This window comes from Neolamprologus multifasciatus, chromosome 6 (genome assembly GCF_963576455.1).
Source record: "Neolamprologus multifasciatus chromosome 6, fNeoMul1.2, whole genome shotgun sequence".
Taxonomy (NCBI): domain Eukaryota; kingdom Metazoa; phylum Chordata; class Actinopteri; order Cichliformes; family Cichlidae; genus Neolamprologus; species Neolamprologus multifasciatus.
In genome coordinates this window covers 8559186-8585787 of record NC_140444.1, presented here as the reverse complement: position 1 = coordinate 8585787, position 26602 = coordinate 8559186, and the positions used below count along the sequence as shown (strand labels likewise).

Below are 26602 nucleotides of genomic sequence, written 5' to 3'. Positions count from 1 at the left end.
TTCCAGTCCTAAACCTGGCTAAGGGCATCCAGCATATAATAAAACATGCAGATCCATTTGATCTGGCCACCCCTTAGGAAATACGAGAGCCAAAATTATACTTTTGTTTGTTTGTTTGTTTTGCCCAGGGAAAATATTAAAGTTCAGAATAGATATTGTAACCCAAATTGAAGACTTGGAAAGGCAATTAACTCTCAGTGTCATGTCTCAGTGAATATGTCTGGTCATGGTTGTATGTTGACAAATTTGTGAATATTCACACAAACTAAAAACAACGCCATTTCCTGTTCTTGTGTTTACTTAGTAAGATTTGTTGACCCCGTTGCAAATAAAATTTCAAATTTCAAGGAACATTTTTTTGGTCATTAGGCAAATGCGACTCTGATTTTTGTTTTTTTTAAATATTCTCAGAAATGAGGACTCAGAGATTATCTTAGCCTGGAATTTGAAGGACAGTACAGTCAGTGTGCTACCTTGGTGGTGAGTAAAGAAAAGGGGCATATATTCATGTTAAAAGGGAGTTTTTTCTTCCCACTTTTGCCAAAGCACTTGCTCACAGGGGGTCATCTGATTGTTGGTGGTTTCTCTGTATTATTGTAGGTTTTTTACCTTACAATAAATCCTTACAATTTAAAGCTATACAAATAAAACTCAACTGAATTGAATTTAACTGAACTGAATTAAACACCATTATTTATGTCATTATTTCATATTGTTTCTGCTGTTCTCACATTTGCAAACAGTCTCTATGGACTTGGTGCTCCTCATAGAAGGAAACTGTGAAATATACTTTCAACAGTTATTGAATCTTCTCAATGTGTATTCTGACTCAGATCCCGTGAAGAGTATAATAAAACAGATTACAAAGTGCAAACTCTCAGATCCACATCATATTTTTTATTCCACATTTTGACACGTGCAACACCCTTATTGCAGTACCTAAAGAAAATTAAAACATACAGATACAGCATTGTCTGTAAATGCAAAAACAGCACAACATTATGAAAAATCATGCTTTAACAACAATGAAGGACTGCAATATTAAGCCCTAGTTGCATTATGTCTGTGTATGTCACTAGACATAGATTGTCACAACTGTGCAGTGAGTAACTGCAGCGTTTTTTTACATTAATAAGTTCACATGTCAAAGCTGTGTTTTTTCCTTGAATAAACTCACAAATTATTGTGGTAGGTCACTGATCACCTTTGTCTGCCCTACACAGAAATATTACAATAACTAATCACATTTCTATTTTGCATGCATAGAAAGTATGTATAGATACTATGTAATATATGTATATATATATATATATATAAATATATGTATGTCAGCATAGCATCAGAATCTAAACACTCAAACTAAGTCACCAAAAATCGGTAGTGTCTTTGGAACTAAGTGCACCAAAAATTACTGAGTAAAAGTAAGTGAAACTTTTTGATATGTTTTCTCCAAAAAAGTTGAACACTTAGCTCATTTGTGTATTATTATGTAGTAATCTGATTACTAGAAATTTGACAGATTCTGTATTTTTCAATAATGCATATTGGAAATCAGTGAATAACTAAAACAGACTTTAGATAAAGAGTATAAAGCAAGATTAACTGCTAAAAGCTGCATGAACACAAAAGCATTTCTATCTTGTTTGAGCAAAATGTTTGTGTCTCCGTCAGCGATCAGGTACTTTCTATTCATTACAACTCTACTACCATGCTCTGATGTTACATGTTCCTGTGGAGTGATCAGGCTGAAAGTGTGTTGTAGGAGGTTATGCACAGCCATCTGCTAAACACTAAGCTTGTTGATCAGTACAGCTGCAACACCTCTTTCCACTGGTGTCCAGTAGAGGGCCCACTAAACCATTCAAACCCAGATGCAGTGACATACCCTCCAGCCAAGTCTCAAAGTGAACAGTCATGTGGAGCATAATGGAATGCTGAGTAGCACAAGACATAGTAACCAGATTTCTACAGCATTTCTATGGTTACGTTAAATTTTCAACACATTTGTTTTCATCTATTAAGCCTCTGGCTAACCTTTCGTGTACCCTAAATTTTCACACTTAGCCACCATTCCTGACCATGCTGACAAGAGAATCTGCATCTCCCTGGGGATCCAGGCCCAGCCTCTGGAGGTCCAGACCCATGGCTACCAGCATCTGGAGCAAGGTAAGCTCCTGCTGGGTGGTCTTATCCACCAAAGCTGGGCAGGTGGGGTTACACTGTGGCCACTGACAGGAATCCACGAGGTGAAAAGGACATCCTTTAGCCGGGGTCCTGTTGTTACGTATTGCTTCCAGACTCCTGTCCCAGCATTGAAGGGCACGTGGCAGAGACGTGCCTCTAACTTGAAAACTTGTCCAGTTACTTTAGGAACAACAAGAAGGAGAAGTTATGAATTAGAAATAAAGAAAGAAAAATGGGAAGGTTGTCAGAGTTAGTAATTAAGGACCAAAAAAGGGCAAATGGCAGGAGACTATTTTACTTTAAGGTTTGCAACTGCAAGTGTTGCAACATACAAAGCTACAAAAGACTTTGAACTTTCAGCTCCTGACTTTGATTGCACCCACTTCAGCATAACTAAGTATATTTATATAAGATTGCAATGACCCATCAATGTCCATGTGAACAACTAAATAATCTCTATGTTAAAGTGGTACTTGGAGGCTAGAGAAAGTGTGAAGTGGCATTTGGTGACAATGTGGTTTGATGAACAAGCAAAACAAAAACAGCAGCATGAGCTCACTGGGTAGAGATGACTGCCGGGGAGAAAAAACAAGGGTGCCAGGTGAACTTGAATATGCATTCTTACCTTTTGGTAATTAGTGTGTGGGAGAGACAGGACGGAGCAAATACAGCCCTAAAAGACACGCAAAGAGAGAGCATTTGTTAAAATCCATCTTGATTTATTTTTCAACTAGCTATAGTAAGATTTGAATCTGGTCACTGCGTGATGACGACTTTTGACAGGAATGCATAGACGGCACAGAGAACTTCAAGGAACTGTTGGATGTTAACATAGAATTTGATTGTCTGCTGTTTTAAATGGCTGCAGTTCACTCAACAGTTACAGGCTTTGACATGTAAATGTACAAATGGAAAGTGGATAGTAGCTCACCACCACTGTTCTGCAAGCTCTATTACATTTTGTTAAAGTCATCAATTCTATTTTAAAATATTTTTTATAATTATAAATTGTAGATTGAATTGATTTCCTGATCTATTAAAACGAATGATTGTATTTGCCACTATCAGTGGTCAAGAATATTAAAAGAAAACACTAAAAAGCAGTTCCGCTTTGTCGAAAGGGCTTAATTTCAATTTCAGGTCCATGTGAACAGAGATGTTACGGCTTGTAATGGCTGGAAATCAATGAGTGCTAAACATACAGTTTTTATGTTCTGTTAATGTTAGTAATGTTTGAACGTCAATATATGATAAGTGCTACGGAACTTACGTAACATCTCTCAGGGAGTTTTTGAGCTCCAAGCCCAGGTTCTGTATGTACTGCCACTGCTCCTCAGACATGCTCTGTCCCCCTATATAGATGTTTTCCACCCTCAGCTGTTCCTCATCAAACAGCCACTGTACAATAAACACAGGGGCTGTAGGGAAAATAACATTTAGTTGATCAAATCAGTAAATTTAATCAAGTCTATTAGTCACTTCCTGCCAGTTATTAAGCTGTATCCACACACACACACACACACACACCTACACACACACACACACACACACACACACACACACACACACACACACACACACACACACACACACACACATTCCCCTGGATGAGTGGATTTGGATTTATATTCACCGCCATGTTCGTGATCTTTTTTTTTTCTGTGTGTACAATTTCATAAGATCTGCAGGTTTTTGCGCTGGCCTCAGTTGGTGATTAAATTTGTTATTTAGACCAGTCAGGATGAGGCTCAGGATGTCATGATCTAAAAGTTTATGCAAAGTTTTGAAACTCTAACTGCGTAGCAGTTAGAGTTTCAAGATTTACATAGAAAATCTCTTTTCTTTAATTTCAGACCCTCTAAAAAAAAAGATGCAGTCCAGTTCAAGCCAGTCCAGATGAACTTACATTAGCTTATCATGTCATCAGCGTGGGAATCAGTCTGTTCACTGATTGAGTGAAGGAAATTCACAGTTCTAATATGTCAGTGCTCATTATTTCTGAACTGCTCAAGTCAGTTATATGGTGTGCATTTAAATTTAAAACATCATCATAAACAAAGACACCAGTCAACACTCACACGTCAAAGTAGAGTATAGTCTATGACCGAAGAAGCACTTCCACTCCTCCCCTCTTTTAAAGAGCTGCCGACATCTGTCAGGAACAACCCCATTCCACAGCCTGAGATAACAATGCACGGTTAATCAATAAAATTCACGAATAATATGATTTCCAAATCCTACATCGGGCATAGGAAGAGATCTAAATATTGTCTTCACCTGAGTCCAATCTTGATAGCATCCTCAGGTGAGCAGGAAACTGTCTCAGGGCAGTTTGGTGATCTTTGCTGCTTGCTCTCCAGAAACCAGCCTGAGTCCACGAGGCCTCGGACCTGAGCTTCTGCACCAAGCTGCTGGAGCTGACTGGCCACCCTCGCAATGTTGAGCAAAACACCTGTTCCACCAGCGCTGCAGGGGAGCCAAGAAAATTAATAAATAGTTTAGGGTGACATTTTTGTTTAGGACATCAAACTGACGGTGCATGCCAGCTCATAGCGGGAAAGTAAACATTTAGCAGGTTTCACATTCAGTTGATCCTGTTTTAGGGCCCGGGGACATCTCAAGAACCATGCTGCTAACCTGGGAGGAATGTTCACCATTACAGGGCAAGGCCCTTTAATAAACATTATGTCACTGATCACAGTTGACTGTAAACATCTTCATTGTTGACAAGAGGATGCACCCAAAATAGGACTTTAATGGTAGATATGGAGACGATCCAGGTGGTACATAGACTCTTGTCCATCAGAGCACAATAAAACAAACTCACCTGCTACCAGACAGCATGACAACCTTGGCCTGCTTGATTCCTTTAGGGATGAGATCTTTGATGACCTCACGGATGATTAGGGATCCCATGAAGTTATATTCAGCTGATAGGAAAGACAAGTATGAAGTGACTTTTATTCTCTAATTAACTGAACATTTAGAGAATACATGTTTTCTTGTATCCAAAGGAGCTACGGATACCTTATTGTAAAAGATTTGAGGAAACTTACTTGCATTTGTATTCCTATCTCTGACTTTGTCCCTGCCTTGTCGTGGCCTGGAAGGGGGTGTCGGTGCAGGCCCAGTGCCGCTCCACACATCACTGGAACAGTAAGGGATGAATCTGCCATAAAGAAGACAATCACATTTGTTAGACTAAAGCTGGAGGCCCTGAAGTTGGTTTCTTCCCTCCCCCATAAAAATCACCTCAGGCTGGAGCTGACAACTTCTGTCATATATCAGAAAGTGGCAAATCTCTATTTTGATCACACAGCCTGCGTGTTGTTGAATTTCAGAAATGAAACTTTATCATTAAAGATTAAAATTGCTTGCATGGATGAAAGCGGAAAGTTAAAAATATCACCCAAAACACTACACGCATACGCCAGTTCACCACGCAGTATATATCCTGCTGTGCCACCAGACTTTTCAGACGTTTCTTTCCTCAGGCTGTGCGATCGCTAAAGTCATCCTCGACATTTCAACATAAAAAACAATCTTCAAAAGAAAGAAAGGAAGGAAAAAGAAAACAAAATAAATTATTTATTCGTCATTAATCGGTGATACAGTTTTGTTGTTGCGCTACATAATTAAGTAATCTTGTCTGACATAAAAAGGGTCACTGAAAGTGTTGCACGCACAGAGAATTGTGTTTTCAATCCTTTTTAGGTCAAGCGTATTCCCAGCTGCATTAAGAAGATATGTTTGCCGAATCCCTGATTATGCAACCTTTTTGTTGTTGTTGTTTTTCGATACAATCATTTTAAGAACTGTAACATTAGACACTTTATCCAATGTTTCACACACAAAAAAATCACCTAAAACAGTTTCAGGAAGTGACCTTACAGCTAAAAACAGGTTTTTTATAGCATTTTTCAGATTAGTGCACAGAAAAAAATGCACATTTATGTGTTAATTTAAGTTAATTTAATTTAATATAGCTGTTTTCAGTTTTGGCCTGGATGTTTACAGATATTTGTGAATATTTATTCAGCATATTTTTCCTCAATGTAAGTAATGGTAAATGGTAAATTGCCTGTATTTATATAGTGCTTTACTAGTCCCTAAGGACCCCAAAGCGCTTTACACATCCAGTCATCCACCCATTCACACACACATTCACACACTGGTAATGGCAAGCTACATTGTAGCCACAGCTGCCCTGTGGCGCACTGACAGAGGCGAGGCTGCCGAACTCTGACCACCACCAGTAGGCAACGGGTGAAGTGTCTTGCCCAAGGACACACAATGAACTGCAGAAGTTTTATGACCTCCAATAAAAACATCTATAACTTTTCTCCTTTAAAGAATGAGTAAAGAATCCATAGAAAATACACATACTCAGTAGCACTTACACGCAGAAAACCTTAGTTTTAGTCCAATTTTTTTAATTTTCGAAGGTTTTTACAAAGACATTCTTCATAAATGTTACCAATTATATCTTGATTTACTGAATATTCTTCCCTAAAAATTATTTTTCTGTCAAGAGGGTTTCAATATATATAAAGTGACAAAAGATCTTGATGTAAAACCATTTCATTCTGATGTACAAACATGTGTTTATAAAGTGTCTATTTAGTAAGTTAACACTTCATTTACATATTCAACGTTCAGAAAATTTATAATACAAAAAAATAAGTCTTCATATTTGTAAATTGAATGTTTAATCCTACTCTCCTGCAGTGTCTTCCATTATGTACACAAATTAATTAACACAACAACTATGGGAACAAAGAAAAAGTTGTCTTTATACACCTTCATTAACCGCAAAAATACAAAGCACATCTATGCAGGTACTTACACAATATTTGCGTTATGCCAGTGTGGGTTGTCCTCAGCTTTAGGAGATAATATTCCACTTCCTGTAAATCCAACAATCGCTCATTAAACAGATGTCCACTTGCCTCACTAGTCAAAGAAAGCAACTCTGTGGAAACGTCTATGAAAGGCATTCTGAAACACTGTCGGCTGACTAACCTCTTTTAGTTTCAGGCCACCCCGATGAGCTCATTAGTCGGGGGATATTTTGGTACCTGTAATCACAGGTCTCTCTGCTGTAGCAGCACCAGCCACCTAAATATAATAGACACTAATATTAGACATTCACATCCAAGATAGGGACACCCTTGTTAGCCCATCACACAGGCCTGTGAGGAATGGTGAAAGCAATGGTTGCACCTGCAGGCTGCTACACTAACATGACCATAGTGTGCATTAACTGTATTATTATGGGGTCTTTACCTTACAATATAAAGCAGCTTGAGGCAACTGCTGTTGTGATTTGGTGTTATATAAATAAAATTGAAAAAATATAATAATAACAATAATAATTCACAGTTGAGCAAAAGACTAGAATGATCTCTTTAATTTACAAACTGTCAGCATGCAGATTGCTCATTTTTGCTGATTTGTCACTCAGTAACATGCAGGAAAATTATTTGTGTTCGATATCAGAGTACAAGTAAATTTGGAAGACGCTCCACCGGTGTTAACCTCATTTCAAGTCTGTGACACGCAGCAACCAAAAAAGTTGACAGGACAAGATGACATCCACATTAAGATTCCAATGAGCGGGCGTCACGCTAAAACAATCTGACCTTAGGGGACTAAATTAACCATATGGGGTTTTAAATACTCACCTTCCAGAAATAACAACCATCGGCGGCTTCCTCTGAATTCCTTTAGGTAAAACCTGTGGAACAAATGAACGAGCATGAGGAGAAACAGAAGATAAACCATCTTTGTAAAATCACTGACTCAATCAGCAAACAGACGTTAAAGAGCAAAAACAACCAGAACTTCTCACCCAGCTACTGTCCCATCATTACATGTAACTTGTGTGTTTGTGAGGTAGTGCAGCCTCATATCATCTGTCTGTTGTCCAGCTCCACGAGTCCCTGCAGCTCCTTCCTGTCTTGATTCGGCTGAGCCTCCGGTGTTTCTGGAGGTGCTTCCAGTTCTTCCAGTGCTTCCTGAAGTAACATCAGCTGCGGAGGCAGACTGGCCAGCATCACCTTGTTGGATCCCACTAGACTTCTTTGTGGACTTTCCAGTAGCTTTAGCATTACGGTTGTTCTGACACCACAGTCCCCCAAGCAAGAGCAAGAAAACAAATGGACCCAGTATCTTCATATCTGAGGCAACATAAAAAATTAGGGACATTTCATGCAAAACATGAGAAATCTTCAAAAACTTTCCAACTTGCAAAGACTTTACCTTTCAAAGAAGAATCGGTTTTGAAGATTGCTGCAATGAACCCCTCACCCCAAGGGTCAGGCAGATAACTGGTTCTGCTGGAGAGAGAGACTGGTGAGACATTCAGTGCACTGTGACAAGGTGCGAGAGGAGGGTCCTAGTCATGAGTAAGTGATGAAGTCTTGACCAGGTTTTGATGAAGGCTGCAAATCAGCGACGACCTTTATAGTGCCACCATATGGATCAGATTTCCTCCCATTTTCTCCTGCAGCCCCTCTCAGGCCCTGAGATCATCTGGTGACGACACACCGCAAGGGGAGGTACTGGATGGTTAGTGGTGAGGAGAAAAGATAACACACGCATCTCTTCAACATATTTCAATTCTTTGCACACACCCACCTTCAAGCACTTTCCCAGCTGACCGTACCTCATGCACAAGTTCTTTTTACCCCTAACCTCCTTCTTCTCCCCCCTCCATCCGCTACTGATTGCCATTTTTTTTTCTTATTTAAACATCTACATGGTCAGCATGACCGCACAGTCGCTTTGCATGGAATGTGACCCAGAGGTCATTCGAGCGCCCACCTCAAACATTTTCTGACATGGGAATCAGTCGTACCGTAAGGTTCCCGCATGGTCAACAGTCTTAAAGCACAGGTGAAGGAGACTCTACTTGGTTGTAGCACCATACGCATTATGCATTGCCTCATTCTTTTAAGTACGTTCAGTTTTACAAGAATAACAGAAATCTAACAATTTATTTACTGGGGTAAAGTCACTAAATAACTAATATAAAGTATAGGAGCGTGGTTTAGTCCTTTTCAAAGACACATTAACAGAAAAACATATTATAATTAAAGAATAATAGCTTCTGTTCCTTTACTTCATTTAATAAAATCATTAGTGTTATTAAAGAACTTAAGATAAAAGGTCGGGCCTTTGCAGCACACAAATTATTCTTTGCACTTGTTTTATTTAAAAAAAAATTGGTGGTGGTGGTGGTTGGGGGGGGGGGGGATTAAGGCCTTCTACTCATCAAAATCACCATTAAGGTAATTCTCTGGAGCTTATTATGTCATTAGACAATCTGACTATTTAAGCATTTTATTTTTATTAACTCAAATGCAGGAAGATTTGTAAATTCCTCTCACAATTTTCAGTTCAGTTTAATTTTCAAGCACTTCTTTATGCAGATGATACCACTTAACACTTAACAGCTCCACTGTAAAACGTAACTTTAACTATCCTACCATATTTCTGTGATCTACAGACGCTGATTACAATTAAAGGAGGACTGCTGAAGCAGTTTTATATACTCTAACCCCCTTTTGGTTCTTGTCTTGGGCTAATCACTCAAGCTAAAAAAGTTCAGCGATTTCTATCCTGCAGAATTATAGGTTTTGTGCACTGATGGTAACTTTACCCACAGCTTTGCAGACTTCTGTTTGTCAGGTTAAGTTAGTTTGCCTTTGGCGATGAAAGCGACAGAGTATTTGAAACTGATCTGTAGCTGTCGCCCCTGGGATGGCTGTAGGGTGACGTACCACCGATCACTAAGGATCACGAGCCCCAGAGCTCTAAAATTCTCATCAATGAAATGCACACCATCCCAGAGTGTCAATCAAAGCAAATAATGATCGCTTGGAAGGCCAGTGGCTACACAAGGCAGCGCAGGGCTGTATAGGGTAGTCAGGGCTGAAAAGACTGTAGGGTGCACATTTCAGAATGATAAAGCAAAGAAGAGAAAAATAAATACATTATGCCAAAGGCAAATTGACATCTTTATTGGAAAACTGTACAAACAGAAAACAGCACACTTACAATCAATGTAGAAATAGCAACTAGATGCTTTTGGAATGATTTAAATCTTAAAGGTTCATCCTGTATATAATTTCTATCAGGATACAGCCAAATGTCTGAATGCATTCTGGATGTACAGAAGAAAAATCAGGTGATATAATATGTTGTCTGCAATAATCACCCAACCATTTGAAGACTTACAAACAAAGCAGACAGTTTTTCTTGGGTTTGTCTTATTGCTTTGGCATGAAAAATGGTATTTTGTCTCATTTTCAAGCACCTCGTGCTATTTTATCTACTTTCAACTATGGCCAGAAACAAAACAAAGCTACTCAAAAATATGTCTGAGATCGTATGTGCCTACACGCAATAAAAATGTAGCCTAAGGCCTATACCGAATTTGATCTACCGAGCTGAACAATTCTTCATTCCTTCAGTTGTCTCGAAGCATGCACACCACCATCTGTCTTCCCAGAAATCAATGCAACAATCTGTTTAACAGATACCTCAAATAGCTAAAAAACGAAAGAAGTTGCTGTAAATCTATCACCATTTCGCGAGAATGTCACGAACAGAGAGATGGCATTGCTGCTATTTTGTTATTCTTTCATACGGGATTGGACAGAATGATACGTTTTTTAGTACAGGCCTCAGATCAGCGGATCAAAATGAATTTGGGCTCTAGATCTTGACTGATTCAACTCCCAGAGCATTTCAGTCTTGTCCCTTTGTAGCTTCTGCAGCAGACACTACCAGACCACCACAATCACACACTATGAGTGAGACCAGACATGCTTCTGGAGCCTATCATATGTGTATTTTTCCTTTGAAAGACAAACATTGTAGATAACACATAAGGGGCTTGTGTGACATGCTGAACTTCACCCTGACCGGGACAACAACTTGACCCCTTGTGCAGCATAGAAGGCATTCTTTCTCCCCTTGTGTTGTTATGTTTCACAGCGAGCCTCCAAGGTCAGGATACCTCAGGCTTCGGGTGGTCCGGGCACTTTGTCTGCTGTGCATGTGTGTCATCACCAACCACAAGAGCTGAGGGCTCAGCCATGAGCGAGAATATTTGACGGCTGATAACTTCAAAGAACAACGATCCAGGGACGGCTGTCGTGATCTAAATTCCATTGCTTACACTAAAGCACAGAAAGGTTGCGCCCCACGCGTAACAAGTATAAAATCCAGCCCTCCAACTTTTACAGTAAACCTTAGAATAATTAAAACTCTCATGGGCTGCATCAATACACCAGCAAAACTTTAACTAAGCTTGTGATCCAAACCTAATCGTAGCTTGAAGCCTCCTTTTCATGTTGCATGTAATCTGAAAATCTGCAAGAGCATCACTTGTTGTCACCAGCAGTGGAGGGCATAGCTGGACATCGAGGGCCATGATTAATAGGTGATAAGAGTGGCATCTTTACAAGCGACACGAAAACGAGCCTCGGGCAAGAGATATGAGACTTGGCCAGAGCACTACTGCCAGAGCTCTCCGTTCAATCAGTGAGGATGACAGAAAGAGCCTTAGCGGGATCGGTGTAAAGCGCTGAGCCACTGCAGGAGGCTAGCAGGTGGGGTGGGAAAAACTATTCCTTAAACCAGGTGTTAAGAGGCCTTGCATGGTAACCTTCTGCAAGCTGCTTATGCATCACAGTAAATTGAGGAGGGTAAGCAGCAGCAATACAAGTTGTTGATTTCTGGGGGATGGGGGTGTAATGTAACATACAGAAAAGGATAGATGACTAATGAATAAGTCTTGTTTGCTTTGACACACTGCAGCTCGTTCTGCTGATCCCTTCACAGCCAACTATGTTCTGTGTGCACTTTATTCCGATTTCAGACACAACTTCATCCAAGTAAGTTCCTTGAATTCCACAAGGAAATTTTTGATGTACAAAGGGCAAACAGAGATCAGAACACTAAAAGCCTCACATCATGAAAGCATATTGCAGATTTGTATTACTGAAGTTCATACTGATGTTGCACAACTTGCACATGTTCTGTTTTTCCCTGAACAATTTAAATCAATGGAGGTACAATGAATATTTTTATGGACTTTTACACTTTCTAAATATTCTTTTAGATTTGCATTAATTGCTGAAGATGTTTTAAATATTATATACAAAGTAAATACTAAAATAAAGCCACGTGCTGGTAAGTTCAAACCCAAGCAGCAGTTCCAGGGCTGAAAAATGAAGTCAATGTAGACATTACAAAAAGAATACAGTTAACAGTTCCTAGAATGACCACTTAAGGTTAGCTGCAAGAGCAACCCGTCCCCATCACCCCCACGTGAAATTCAAAAACTCTATAGGAAAGTCCAATGTAGACTCTACATCTAAAAGGTGAACCTGTTGTTTCTAAGAGCCGGAAAAAGCAGACCCTTCTGGTTCAATTCAGACTGTGGCTGTGAGAAAATTATCATTTTGTAATTATGATTTCTAATGTTAGTCAAAAAGGACAATAAAGAAGGTCATGCTTTATGGTGTGTCTTTTGTAAGGTAGCGATTAACCAGACCTTATGGATTCACACTTTTGTTCATCACATTCAGCTTCACTAATACCAAGACGGCGAGAGCCAAAAGTGGATCTACCGGTGGTGGAGTGATTAGCACGTTGACTGACAGAAAGAAGGTTCTGGGTTTGAACTCTTACCTCGACCTTTCTTTAAGCCTTTCAGTGCAAAGATATGTATGCATGTTAATTGGTGATTGTCTGTTCTTGGCAATAGATTGCAAATTGCTGTATGAATGTACACTTTATATATAACTTGTAATCTACAGCTCTTTGAATGGTCAGTAAGGCTGATAAAGCATCATAGAAATGTGAGTATCCATGACATATAGTTACATAGACATATTTACAGACTTTTTAAGCCATGTTCTCCTTTTATAAAAGCAGGTTTTATAACTCCTGGACTTGAAAACTATAAAGGCTAAAATTGTGCATTATCAGGGTTGTAGCCTCTCTGAGTGACAGGTGTTTGCAGGTTAAATCTGATTAGCCTGCTTGTCTGTTACCACCACAGCTGATTTGAAACAGGTTTGGTCTGGTGACTTTTGGCAGATTTTTGATGCAAATACTTTGGTTTTAGCACTAATTAGCATCTGCGAATGCACCTATCTAAATAAGATAGCTAGCATTAGCTGTTCACTTAGCACTGCTCTCTCATCCAAATATGGTCACCTCTGGTGACAAGGAAGACATGATGAAAAGGCTCTAATGCAAATTTCAATTATTGAAAATGGACATTCACAAATAAGTGGCTGAAGTCACAGTGGCTACGCCCATTTACATTTATATACAATTATTTATAGCTTTAATTACTGACTTTACACTATGCAGTTCAATGGCTTTGCTCGTGTCTTACCTAAGTGGGGCACTGGTTCTGATAGAAGGATGGTTGTGTTGGTGCGGGACAGGGAGGGTGTCAAGCTGCGCTAGAGTCAATAGCTTTAAGCATCTTTGGAGCTCATGACATAGTGGAGCAGCAGCGTGGCCTTGGAGTCATGCTGGATGAGCCACCATGCCTGTCAGTATATTGATTGATACCAGTGGAGGGGTCACGCCATGCTCAACTCCGGCACTCAACAATAAGTCCTTCACACAAGTCCTACAACTTCATCAACAAACTATCACACTACCCCACGTGTAGGTCCCATCTGAAAAGAAGATGGGACCTAGATGTCCATTTTCCATTGATTCAAATACATTTCAGTTAAATAAAATAGTTCTTATTAAAGAAATTATATATTTCTTATTTAAAAAATCATATATTTTATACCACAATGAAAAGGGATCATTCGGTGCATCCCTAATTAAAATTCCAAAAGAATTCATCTACTATAGTTTAGGATTCTCGGTGGATGCTAAAGAGAAAAGGAGACATGTAAAAAGGGTTTAAAGGTATGTGCCCCAGAAATCAGTTTTCCAGCTGAGGATTTTGGTTTTATTTGCAAAGATCATGATGAAGCAGTTAAATCACAAAAACAGCATAGTATTATGTTCATACTGATTCTACAGTCATGCATATATGCACAAAATATTCTGCCAATTCATGAATCATATGCACTTAGCAATATTACTGGAAATGCTAAAGGGATGTCAAAACGATCCATTTCATTTTTGTTGAAGGGTCTCTGCTGAACTTACATTTTACATGAAACGTTGCTTGATAGCGAGTTTTCATACTTACTGTCTGATTCAGTGGATTTGACAGAACAAAAGATTTGTTGCACTCACGGACACAAATAGATCTATACTCCAGACTTAACTTCACCTAAAAGTTCTTTGATGTTGCAGTTCTATATATTGAAAATCATTCTGAAATGTATGTGGTTGAATATGGATAACAGTTTTTCGATATGAATTTAAAAAAATTTAGGTTTTGCTCAGTTTAACCTTCCTAGAAGACTGACCTTGATGTGTTTTTCTCTCACCAAAGCCATTGGTGGTTGGCACTGCACGGCAGGCCATAAATCACAAATTCCAGCTTCCAGTGATGTCAGTCCTTTGCATCTTGTGTTGTCACTTCACAGTGTGAAGATGTGAACACGTGGTTACTCTTTCACGCCACACACCCCTCAGTAACCCAAAAGATTTCCAATATGTTTAGGCATTTCGATGCATTTGTACATACACACATGCACAGAGCACACTACACTCATTTACATGTCGTTAAAAGGGTGGGGGAAAATGAATGTGTTACAGCTCAAACAAAAATTTACATAAGTTAGTCCCTCAATGCAGAACAGAGATCTAAAGCATATAGTAACATCACACCACAGGTATTTACTGTATGTGCAGACATACCGCAGAACAGTAAAATGTTTACTGTTTGCTATTTATAGAGCACTGCCGTTGACCTGGAAAACCAGATGTAGATGAAAAGCTCCACTGAGTCCTCTTGATTTATAAAGCCCCCCAAAAACTTCAGATGGATGTAAATTTAAAATATATAAACAGAATGCAATGACTTGCAAATTATTTAAATCCTATATTTCTGTAAAAATAGTACAAAGGCACGACATTAAATGTTAAAAAATTAGATTTTATTTTTAGATATTAATGCAGCATTTTGAATTTGATGTAGCAACACATTTAAATAAAAAGTTATAGGGGCAACAAAAAACACATGAAACATGGTGAAACATCTCACATTTAACTAGTAACAGGATAGTAACCTCACTAACCTGCAACTTCATTTCTTTCAACTTCATTTTCTTCTTTCATAGCATATGTGTGTGTGTGTATATATATATATATATATATATATATCACCTCTTGGAAAAAAAGTGATTGTATTTGAATTAAAAAGAAAGAACAGGTGTTGAAAGCTGCCAGACATTCATTAAATCATATCAAACTACTAGCAAAATTCTATCTACTTAATTCCTTGTGCTCTCAGTTCTAGAGAAGTACTTTTTTGCTATTAGTTACCATAAACCCCACAAGGCCTTATTACTGGCAGACACCAACTATTAAAGCCAAGAAGTAATAAAATCTGTATCCGAAAGATCTTATGACTTATAGGGATTTGTATTTTTCGTGCTGCTGAAGATTTACAACTGCAATTATTCATGGGTAGCAAGACAAGCCCAGTTTAGTAAAGTTTTATTGCCCTCTTCAAATTCTTGTTGCCAATTTCTGAGTCTGTGTTTCAGCAAATTCCTTTTGATACTGAGAACAGAACCTAAACAATGCACATGATCTCCTGATGGTTTTAAATGATTGAGGAATTGACCAGAATGTGCAGACATTGTCTATATATATCTATATATATATCTATATATATATATATATATAGATATATATATATACATATATGTATAGCACACCATTTGTGTTTACATATGGTAGATAATTTAGATGTAGTCTATAAGGTTAAGTCATCACTCGTCTTTTTATATACCAGTAATTTCATCAACTAACGTTACACTACAAAAGGAGCTTTACATAAGTTGCTTTATTTAAACAGTTACACCTTGCTATAAAACTGTCAGCACTATTAATCGGGTTCATAGATAATGTATGATGATCTACCTTTGATTTGCAAAGCTGCCTACTGTCTCATGTCTCTGATCTATAGTGGGTGACCTCCTGTGATTATGAAAGTGAATGTCATGTGTTTCCATCCTATCCTGAGATCGTGAGAATACTCCAGGCTTTGCTCACAGTAATTAGTACTTCAAATCAAATAACATGCAGTCAATAAAGGCAAGCAAGTACAAATAAAATGGAAAAATAATGGGGAGATGGGGATTATGGCAGCCAGACTCATGGGTCAGTTGAACTACCTGCAGTAATTATAAACTCTATGTACAAAGTGGCTGTAGCGAGCATTCATCCACTGTAACCCAGTTCCTTTCTTTTCCTGGAGCATCGAGTTAGCTTTTTTGGTGATTCTTTGTTTATTAAGCCAGATTTAACTGTATTCGTATGAGAGGAGCATCAAAAGGTCTCGAAAGCTGCAGTTCCTCAAGCAGCCACTTGAGGCTGGTTTCAAAATATGATCCTTACCCATAGATTACCAAACTAAAATGACTACCAAGAGTCAAAGAAAAAGGCACAAAGTTATACTGGAGCTGAAAATTACGTCATACCCAAGTTGACAGCGTTCCAGTAGCAGTAGTCAGAAAAGCTGGTGTTCGTTTGCTCCCTAGCAAGTTAGCCTTTCAGTTTTCCTTGGAATATAACACAAACACTTTTTTCCCTTCCCCCATTAAAAACACTGCTGTAGCGCATTCATGAATAACCCTGGTTTAGTTTCTGTATGGCTTATTTAGTGAGTCACAAACATCTAACGGTGATAATGCAGACTACAAATTATTTAACATTATTTAACTTGATCTTTTGCTGATGGACATTAAACAATTCTATTTTTCAGGAATGAAGGATAAAACTGCATATTAACCCCTGAAGTCAGGTCTATTATTGAAAAGAACCAAACTCCTCTGACCTTATGCTAAGGTAAATGGATCTTCACACAGGGCTGCAATAGCATAAAGCAAATGTAAAGATTGACCTGCAGTCAGGCAGCCACCATTAAAGCAGCTGAAAGTGAAATCTGCATATTTCAATATCTCATCTAACATGTGCAGGCTGAACCTCTTATGGTGGCAAAATCAAACTGAACATTTTACTATGACTCTGTGGTTTTTACTTTTTATATTTATCAATTCACATACAATGAATAAATATCAGATTTTCAGTTTTTTAAATAACATTTTTATCTGCTCAACCAACAAGATGATTAATACCCCCCACTAATGAGTCAGCATGTATCATATGCTCATGCTCAAAAAAATGCTAAAACTAGGAGAAATCAGGTTTGGGGTCACAGCTGAATGGACATATGGACAGAATGATACTGAGTCAGGGGGGGAATGAACATTTGGCTCAAGCTACACAACCTGATGAATATTAGGGGCCCCTGGACAAGCCTTCTTGCTCAGTGACCTAATGTACCCAGAACAGCTGTGTGAGGCTGCTTAGCAGTTAGGCCTGGATGACAAGTCATTGCTCAGCTTGATATATGAACTATTACATGTGAAACAGAATGGTATGGTGGTGGTAGTGGTGGTTGTGTGTGTGTGTCTGTACTTGGATTAATATGTTCTTATCATGCGTGTTTAGAGAGTCTAGCTTTTGGTCAAAGGCAGCTAAAAGTTATTAAAATATTGGTCTTTGCAGCTCTTGCCGATAAGAAAAACACTGAAGCAGCTTAGGGCACAATTATATGAAAAATATGTTATGTATGTGGGGGTAACTGGATACATGTACAAATGGAAATATCTAAAGTCCATGAGTATCTTTATTTCACCAGTTTCTCACTTTCTCATCAACACTGACACTTTTCAGACAGGCAGACTGACCTTCCTGCAGCAAGCACAAAAGTAACACAACACAAAAGTAAAAATTTGCCTTCAGAAAACAGAACCAAGGCCTGACATTTATTACAGAAATTTTAACAGATACGATCAGGTACAGGTACGTTGTGTTGAAGTGCTTCATTTACATTTACAAAGATGCAGAGTGAGAACACAGGTCCAAATTAAGTCATTTACAAACTTGAGTCAGAATAACAAAACAATTCAACTGCTTTAAGAACAGCGTTAGATACGTTGGGAAACATATATTGCAGCTTTGCAACCTAACTGTATTGCATTTTTTAATAGCCAGTATCCAGGTACCTAAAACACAAGAGGAAAAACACACACACAAAGCACACATTTAGGCAGCAGTACTTTCAACAACTTAAAAACTGTAAAGACAGTTAAATACTCTAATGAAGCAATATTTATTTATTTCTGTGTGGAGTCATTTTTCTAATTGATATAAAAGTTTTTGGTGCTGTCAACAAAGCAAAGGTGGCTATTTTAAGGAATCTAAAAAATAAGACATAAGAGTTATTTATCTTTTTTTTTCTCTGATACATAATTCCATATATCTTGCTTCATATATTTGCTGTCTTCAGCATATATCTATAATGTAGAAAGTAATAACAATAAAGAAAAAAAAAAACATTGTTTTGACTGGCAGTGTGTATATATTACATTTAAAGACATAAAATACACTTACATTTTCAGCATCGTGCGCCAGTCCTGTATCATGATGTTCCATCTCATCATCTCTAAATTCCTTTATCACCTGTTAAAAATATTCATGATAAAACAAATTAATTTAATTAATTAATTAAATGTCACTGCACAAAATTCTCAAGCTATTTGGCCTTGAGTTGGTTACATTAAACCCATTTTCTTTTCAAAATAACAGCAAATAACTCAGTGATGAAAAATGTTATACACCGTGGTCAGAAAATGTGTATCTAATAAGATCAGCTTTGTGCTGAAAAGTGCTTTGTCGAGACGTCTGCTCAAACGAGAAATCTGGAAAACATCCAGAGAGGTAGAGTCACTCTTGAGCTCTTGACAGTATATATGAAAAAGCCACTGGTGAAATGCCAATTTTATTCCATGTGCTATGATCTGTGAAGCTGCGTTGGTGTGTGGAACGTCTCCAAATTAGAAGTTAAATAAACCTCGACCTGCATCAGTGCGCAGTAACAAATGTCAGTAGCCATTAAGTGATGTAATTGTGTAATGGCGAAAGCACTGAAGTCAAAAATGTCAAAAATCATGCTGCATAGCCTTGGAGAAATTGCCTATAAAACTGTAAAACTCTCCAAGTAAACCTGAACTGTACTGAACTGCTTAGATAAACAGAAAAAATTCCACCCACGAACAGATTTAACACTGAAAGTCAACAGTGATCCAGGAAGCGAACGAGGCTGTGCCAGAGGTTTGACTGTGGACCATGCAAAAAAGAAAAAAAAAGAAAGAAAATGATCCAGCTGCTAGGATTGCACTAAATAATGAATGAGTGAAACAATCAACAAAGACAGTTGTAATTTTTTAATAAATGCAATTAGAAATATGCAGAAGCTAACTATAAAAGAACGAGACCATTTCATACTCATATTGGCATTAATGTGATACAGACATCATTGAATGAAATTTTCCTCAAAGTTTGGTCAAACACAATTTAAGGTGGCTTTATTTATTTGCTGGTCAGATAACTCTTACTTAAATGTAGTAATGTTAGTAAAAGGCGATTAGCGATTAGGTACAAAGCTGTATTAACTAGCTTGAGTTTAATTGCTTAATTATTATTTAGCGTGGCTTGTAACAATCACCATAATCAAAAACATTCAACATTATTTCCATTTTGGTATGCTAGACTCTAATCTCTTTTTTTTGGAGGGGCAGGTGCCTAATATTATCGCCATTTGGCACCTCTTTAGACTCAGCTGTTGCCACAATCTCATAATGAACAATATGAATTTCATGCACAGTAAAGGGCAACCACAGAGCAGAGCTACAGAGATAAGAGACTCACTTGTAAGAGTTCAGTGTATCTCTCTGGTTCCTTCTCCATCAGAGTTCTTATCTGGTTGTTATAGTGTTCAGTGATACTCTCTTCCACTGCCACAGTACAGGCCATGGCCCCTTCTTTTCCCAGTAATGCAGATGATGCCCCTTCAAAAGGGAGAGATACATGCTGTTAACATTTAATGAAGAGATTTCCTACTGCTTACTGTTTACACACTTGTTAATGACACGTCAGGGAGCCATTGTGAAATTCAATAATCATTACTCTTTGATGCATTTGTTTATCTTCTCAGCAAAATTATGTCTTTATGTGTTGTACTGACCTAATACAAACCCAGCAATATTCCAGAAAGGTAACAGTGCTGTGGGGCGAACTCTGTTCTCAGCAAGAATTTCATTGAATTTCTCAAGGTGTTTCTTTTCTTGATCCCACATCTCCTGTAGGAAAAAAAGCGCAAAGTGTCAAAATTTATGGCCATATACTGATTAGGGCTGTTCGATATAACGATATTTATCGGATGACGATATAAAAACGTCTATCGTTTCATTTTACGCTATCGTTTGTTTCCTGGTGTTGCAAAATAAACTGTTTACGGCAATATTTTTCCATCGTTTTGATGGTCACTGTAGTGGCTATATTCATTTCTTAAAGTTCTCTCTTTCTCTTATATTTAATATAACTGGACGGACAAGCGCCTGTTTTTATGCATTGTTGTTAGCAACAACGACGGTAAAGCCATCGCGCGTCCGCTTGTTTATTTTCCACATAAACCTTTCAGAATAAAGCTCAAGATCCTGTTGAGACTTTTCAAAGTAAAATGAATCACGTGAAAGAGTATACAGACTGTTTACGGATGAGAAGCAAAAAGGAGCCGTCAGGTGCTAAAAAATAAACCTTAGACTCAAACGTTAGAACAGGCTTTTCCCCGCAGCAGGCTGTGTAATAAATACTCACAAAGAAAACGGCGGCCGTTACAACTTATGTCTAAAAATGTATCATTTCATGCATTGGTTAAAACACTTGACTCCAGGTACGCGACGCCCAGCTGGAAACATTTCACACAAGTCGAGCTGCCCGAGATTCACAGAATTTACAGAAAATGTTACATTTTTGTGATTTATATTATTATCGGATGACAGATGTCTTATATTGGCATATGAGATTTTGGTCATATCGCACAGCCCTAATACTGATGATGAAAACATACGGACACTTTTAACATAAATTTTTTTAAAAAATGGAAAAAAAGGAAGGGAAGATTTAAAAAATAAGTGTACAGCTGTCTACAATTTTTGAGGTGTGGAGATATGAACGTCACTTTCATTTTTATTGCACAAAAAAAATAAAAATCAGGACCATGAGGCTAAAGTGCAAACTGCACATAGAAACAACTATCCAATGCAGCAGCTAACATGAGATCAGCTCTTTCAGTGATGAGCAATAAGGCCTCTGTTAGTTTAGCCTCTATTTCTAACCATTCCTAGTTCTATATGCCATGTCTGGAGAACTGACTGTGAAGGAAAGATTTTGTGTATGTCCTCGTTAGGATAAAGATCTGTGGCAGACAGTGGGAATTTACACTTTTTATATAGTTAACTGGTAATCATGTGACAATTCTTCTCAGGTTGTAGAAGAACCAGGATGTAATTTGCAGGGTAGTCTATATGTCCCTGCCTGTGCTAAGTAAGTTTTACTAAAGTTTTTTTAATAAGAAAAAAAGAGAGAGAAATGAACTGGATTCAGAATGTTGGGAGACTCAGAAAACCCCTAGAAATACTGTTTATCAACCACATGCCTGAGAATTAACATCAAACAGCAGTGAGATGTGCAGCCTGTTCTTTCATCTTATTGAATTTCATCAGCTGTCTGCAAGATCCTGCAGAAATCATGTGCACGGTTTACTGGCTTTACGTAATGGTGCTGCAGCTGCTGTGACAGGCTGATGGAGAGGAACAGATATACTCGTATCTAAAAAGATCAACCCTAATATGGGCATCTTTCACTGCATCATTCAGCTTATTTCATTTTAAATATTGTATTTAAGAGGAAGGAAGAAGAAGTAAGATTTAAATGGATTGTTACGTTCGACTGGATCACATTTGTCCAAAGAGGCAAACATGACACTAAGAGTACTGTGCATAATCATTTAATTAAAAGTAATTTGAGTATTCTTGTAAAAGCTGCGGTTATGTTTAAATTTATAACAATTCAATAAACTTAACCACAGCAACAACTGGGGGCTGAACCACCCCTGTTATTTATTTGTTTTTTTTATAAATTATAATCTTGACGTGATACAGAAGTAATGAAATGATCAGTTTATATCAGTTTATTCGGTTAATACCTGAATGAATGGCCCAGTCTTCGATCGACCCAACACTGCCATCTGGCCGGCGTAGATGCGGTTGGCTCCATATTCTCCAGCATGGTCCACGCGCAGCATCCGGTGCACCATCTCCTTCTCCTCACTGTCGCGCGGGGGCGGAATTACACCGTAAGCGCGAGAGCTCTGCTGCAGAGTTAGTGCTAAAACAAAGTTAAAGACGTATGTAAAGCTCCTTCAATCAACCGCCTTGAAGCTGAAACATTTATAATTACACGAGTCTTAAGTGCCCACTATGAAGGTCACGCATTTACTTCGCTTACAAACTAAGTAAATGTCAAGAGTTTGAGTTGAGAAAACTGACAATGACGAGTAATCTATCAAATATTTGATTTAGGCTACATTACGTTTACAAGTGTAGACCCAGTCTAGTCTTACACCTACAGATAAACGTAAACTGTATGCACTGATAGACGCTACATACTGTGAGAGTTAGATAAGTGTTTTTAGCATGTAGCACCGTAGCTTCCAGTTATCACTGCTTACCTCTGCATTTTAAACGCTGACGAATCATCGCTGTGCTATTACTCTGTGACCAGTGGCAAAAAACTCTAAGTGCGGCTGTCTGCATGATAGTCCGGTAATGGTTCAACTAGTTGTGTAATTTAAAAAAAACGTACAAAACATGCATCACACTGACATTGAACGCCAGTAACTGCACGTAACGGACGTCTGCTCTTCTTCTTCGTTTATTTAATTGCGGGCGCCAACTAGCGTTTAGGATGTGTTACCACCACCTATCGAGTTTCCCTCCCTGGGAGGAGGAATATTTTCTCTGTCAATCATCATGTTTCTGAATTAGGTGAACTAAAATAAAACTAAAAACTACGTTTTTGAAATTTTTGGAATAATAAGTTAAATTAAGGAAAATAAAAACCAGTCAGTTTTTTTTTCATTGTAGCACAGCCTGGCTGATGATCAGACTTGTTGACAAGATAGCTGCCTAAACAGTAAAGTGTTATATTTTGATCATGATACCTATTTTGAAGGTCGCAAATATTGATCATGCCATTTTATTATATTTAAAAGTCAGGATGTGGCATTAACCCATCACAGTTGGTTGCTGGTTATTCTAATGTGTGAAGCACAGAAAGCAATTTATAGGTTTTACTATAATTGGTTGGGTGTGTTGCACAAACTAATTAGTAAAATAAACTGAGAAGTAAAAAAGGTTTCTGAACAGCCACATTCAGGACAAAATAACCTTGTTTCACTACAATGTGTCCAATAATTTTTGAGGAATAGTGATTCTTGTGAGTTGTCCCCTAACCTCAGCCTTCATAGGACTCTCTAAGCAGGACTGCTGTGGTTAAAAAAATAAAAATAAAAATTCAGAAAATTCTTCCAAATGGCAGTGAAACTAGCTTGGCTGTTTCAGGCTGTTTTTGCTGTGCATGCTATACTAAAAGAGTATGAAATACTAATATGCAGTAAGTGAAAGTAGCAGTACAACAGTGCTAAAATACAATACAATCCCAGCCTATCTAAGCCTATCCCAGCTGATTACCACTCCTACTCAGGGCAAATATATAGAGACAGAAAAACACTTACTACATGAGCATGTCTTTGAACTGCTGAAGAAAACTGGAGTACCCGATGGAAACCTACACAGGCACATGGAGAACATGGAAAATTTATTTAAATTCAATTTAATTCATATAGTGACAAATCACAGTAGCATCGCCACCTCAAGACAGTTTATACTGTAAGGTAAAGACCCTACAATAGTACAGAGAAAACCTCAACAATCTGATGACCCTCTATGAGCAAGCACTTGGCAACGGTGGTAAGGAAAAACTCCCTTGTAACAGGAAGAAACCTCTGGAAGAACTTACAGAAAAGGGGCGGCCACTCCACACAGAAATGCCTCAGTTAACCAGAGGACTCAAACTCAAGATCTTCATGTTATGTGGTGACAATGCTAACCACTCCACCATGTGCTGCCCAGACTCAAACTTCTGTTTATCTGTACTAAATACTAGTTAATGCCTCAAGAAGGAAAACTTAATCATCAGAATAGCTAATTTCAGGATTTTACACGTTATACTATAAGATATTTATTGTTGATTCATTGAGAAGTACATCTCTTTACATTCCCCAGCTTGTTTAGCTATTTTATCCCCTTGTGATTTACTCCCCATATAAGCCTGACCTATGGTTCTATAAGATGTAGTTGCACTAGTGTTTAGTATGTTTAACAGAGTGTATCTGGGCTGTTTAGGTAGCCAGTTTGAAAATAATATGTCCCTGTGTAGTTTATTTTGTTCAATCCACTGCAGTACTGTTACAATGTATTTAATTTTGGAAACAAAGAACACCTTAGAGATTAAGTTTCCTTTGACCTGTCAATCATAACTATATCTGCCTTATTTCCTTTTGAAAAATAGTTTCTATGACTGAAATAAAACCAAATTTTCTTTAAAATAAAGATCAGAAAGAAGAACATGTCAGAATAACCACTAGAAAATGAGCTAAAGACCTCTGTGTTTCCTTATGTAACACTTTGTCTTTTACCATTTAGTCACTTCCCAAACAATTCCTTCCTTTCTGCCCCCGTGCAAAATTATAGTGCATGTATTTTTCCATATCCAAACATGTCTCTTTGTTTGCACACAGATCAAAATATCCTTAAAGGTTCGTCACAGGATGGCATGCTTTTTAACAATCATTTTATTAAAACAATAGCAAGAACCTTAAAGAGAACTGATTTATATTAAAATTTAAGATTTTTGTCAGTATTAGAAATCAGAAACTCTCTTGACTTGGATAAAGGTCTGGAAGCAGAGGATCATCAATGAAGCTACCTTGTCTGAAGGTTTGGTTTGTTGATTTTTAACGTGAGGCTTGCAGTCAGCATGAGCAGTTTATAATATTTTATTAAAATATTGCTTAGCTTACAAAGATACCAGCTCATATTAAGAAAACACAATCAGCTTTGAAGTACTTTATTAAAAATCATTATACCTAAAATATTCAGCACAAAGCTGCAGGCAGAAGCCTGAATAAGTTCATCAAGAAAACTGAGAAACTAAGATACATTTTAAAATGTAGTCTTATTTAGTTGTTGTGCCTCCTGATTCTCAGTGTTTGCTTCAGCATGACCAGCAAGGACTCAAAGTGATCTGTTGTATAATCCTCCATTGAGTCACTAGCTGCTTATTGCTGTGCAGGTTCACAGGGTCAGCATCCTGGGTAACTAGTCACTAGCCTGTCGCAGGATTATATCACAACACAAACAAATCCACACGAAACACGTAATTTAGAGTTCAACCAGTTCACTCGGCCTACGTATCTTTGCCCTGTGGGAGGAAAACAAGTATTTAAAGAAAAAAGTAAACAGAGAAGAGAAAATTACCTTCTGGTCGCACATGCTCATTTTTTCTGCGTCAAACAAATCATGAGTTTGCCTTTTGTTTAGGCTTGTTATATAACAAGCAGCCGGAAGTGACACAGAATTTAAGACTAAACATTCAAGTGACAAATATTAGGGGTTTTCAGGAGCAACTAGAGATGTTGCTGATAGTCAACAGATGGCAGTGTTGCACAGATTAAGACATTTAAGCAATCTGTCCTCTCCAGCTGGTCCCAGATTCCATGGCAGTTTCAACTTGTTGATATGCACTTCAGTGAGGCCTTCCCAGCATTTTTTTAAAATTTTATTTTAAATAAAATAAAAAAATTGTGAAAGTCACCGCCTTAAATCATAATAGCCTGTGGTCTAAGCCTAACCCACCACCTGTCACTGTTATTCCCCTTCATGATATTACTTTGTACTATTATTTAGTAAAATGTTTCCTGCTTTTGATGAGTAAAAAAGAACTACTTTGACAAAGCACATAAAATAGTTAGGACAGAGGAATCTGTGGAATGATGAGGTCGGCTGCTGCATAGCTGCGATGGTCATGAGTAAACAAGGCCAGGATAGTGAATGGTGGGGTGTGTCGGTTTTGTCTGTGTGTGTGTTTGTGGTGAGACGCCCGGTTATGTGTTTCCCTATCTGTCTGTCTGACTGTGGGTGGCTACATATGTGTGGCTGCATCTTGGTAAATGTGGTTTGCCTTTGTCCTTTCTGCTGGTGTGTCGGCCATAGGTGTG

General features: G+C 38.1%; 2 protein-coding genes across 3 annotated transcripts; both read right to left on the bottom strand.

Annotated features, from left to right (window-relative positions):
* Positions 1 to 107: 107 nt before the first annotated feature.
* On the bottom strand, positions 108 to 9033 carry notum2 (notum pectinacetylesterase 2). The gene is made up of 12 exons (XM_085163503.1): positions 8446 to 9033; positions 8036 to 8363; positions 7869 to 7921; positions 7207 to 7302; positions 7031 to 7091; positions 5241 to 5353; positions 5012 to 5114; positions 4462 to 4650; positions 4263 to 4363; positions 3455 to 3602; positions 2810 to 2857; positions 108 to 2364 (listed from the first exon to the last, which is right to left on the bottom strand). Exons 2-12 carry the CDS (start codon positions 8359 to 8361, stop codon positions 2061 to 2063), a joined length of 1542 nt encoding a protein of 513 aa, XP_085019629.1. The 5' UTR covers positions 8362 to 8363; positions 8446 to 9033; the 3' UTR covers positions 108 to 2060.
* An 8995-nt stretch (positions 9034 to 18028) lies between these two features.
* Positions 18029 to 25960, bottom strand: coq7 (coenzyme Q7 homolog, ubiquinone (yeast)). 2 transcript variants are annotated; one of them, XM_085163479.1, is made up of 7 exons: positions 25863 to 25960; positions 24059 to 24111; positions 22469 to 22650; positions 20447 to 20561; positions 20131 to 20270; positions 18814 to 18882; positions 18029 to 18425 (listed from the first exon to the last, which is right to left on the bottom strand). In XM_085163479.1, exons 3-7 carry the CDS (start codon positions 22577 to 22579, stop codon positions 18348 to 18350), a joined length of 513 nt encoding a protein of 170 aa, XP_085019605.1. In that variant the 5' UTR covers positions 22580 to 22650; positions 24059 to 24111; positions 25863 to 25960; the 3' UTR covers positions 18029 to 18347. The 2 variants fall into 2 exon arrangements, with proteins under 2 accessions (XP_085019605.1, XP_085019604.1); XM_085163478.1 differs by lacking the exons at positions 24059 to 24111; positions 25863 to 25960 and adding an exon at positions 22994 to 23211.
* Positions 25961 to 26602: the final 642 nt, after the last annotated feature.

Excerpts from the sequence above, each read along its gene's own strand:
- notum2 (XM_085163503.1), bottom strand. The coding sequence starts at position 8,361 with ATGAAGATACTGGGTCCATTTGTTTTCTTGCTCTTGCTTGGGGGACTG. Across the intron at positions 7,303-7,868 it reads ATGGTTGTTATTTCTGGAAG|GTGGCTGGTGCTGCTACAGC; the intron begins GTGAGTATTTAA and ends TATTATATTTAG. Across the intron at positions 4,651-5,011 it reads GTCATGCTGTCTGGTAGCAG|CGCTGGTGGAACAGGTGTTT; the intron begins GTGAGTTTGTTT and ends GCTCCCCTGCAG.
- coq7 (XM_085163478.1), bottom strand. The coding sequence starts at position 23,078 with ATGCAGACAGCCGCACTTAGAGTTTTTTGCCACTGGTCACAGAGTAAT. Across the intron at positions 22,651-22,993 it reads TCAGCGTTTAAAATGCAGAG|CACTAACTCTGCAGCAGAGC; the intron begins GTAAGCAGTGAT and ends ACTTTGTTTTAG. Across the intron at positions 18,883-20,130 it reads GATACACTGAACTCTTACAA|GTGATAAAGGAATTTAGAGA; the intron begins GTGAGTCTCTTA and ends TATTTTTAACAG.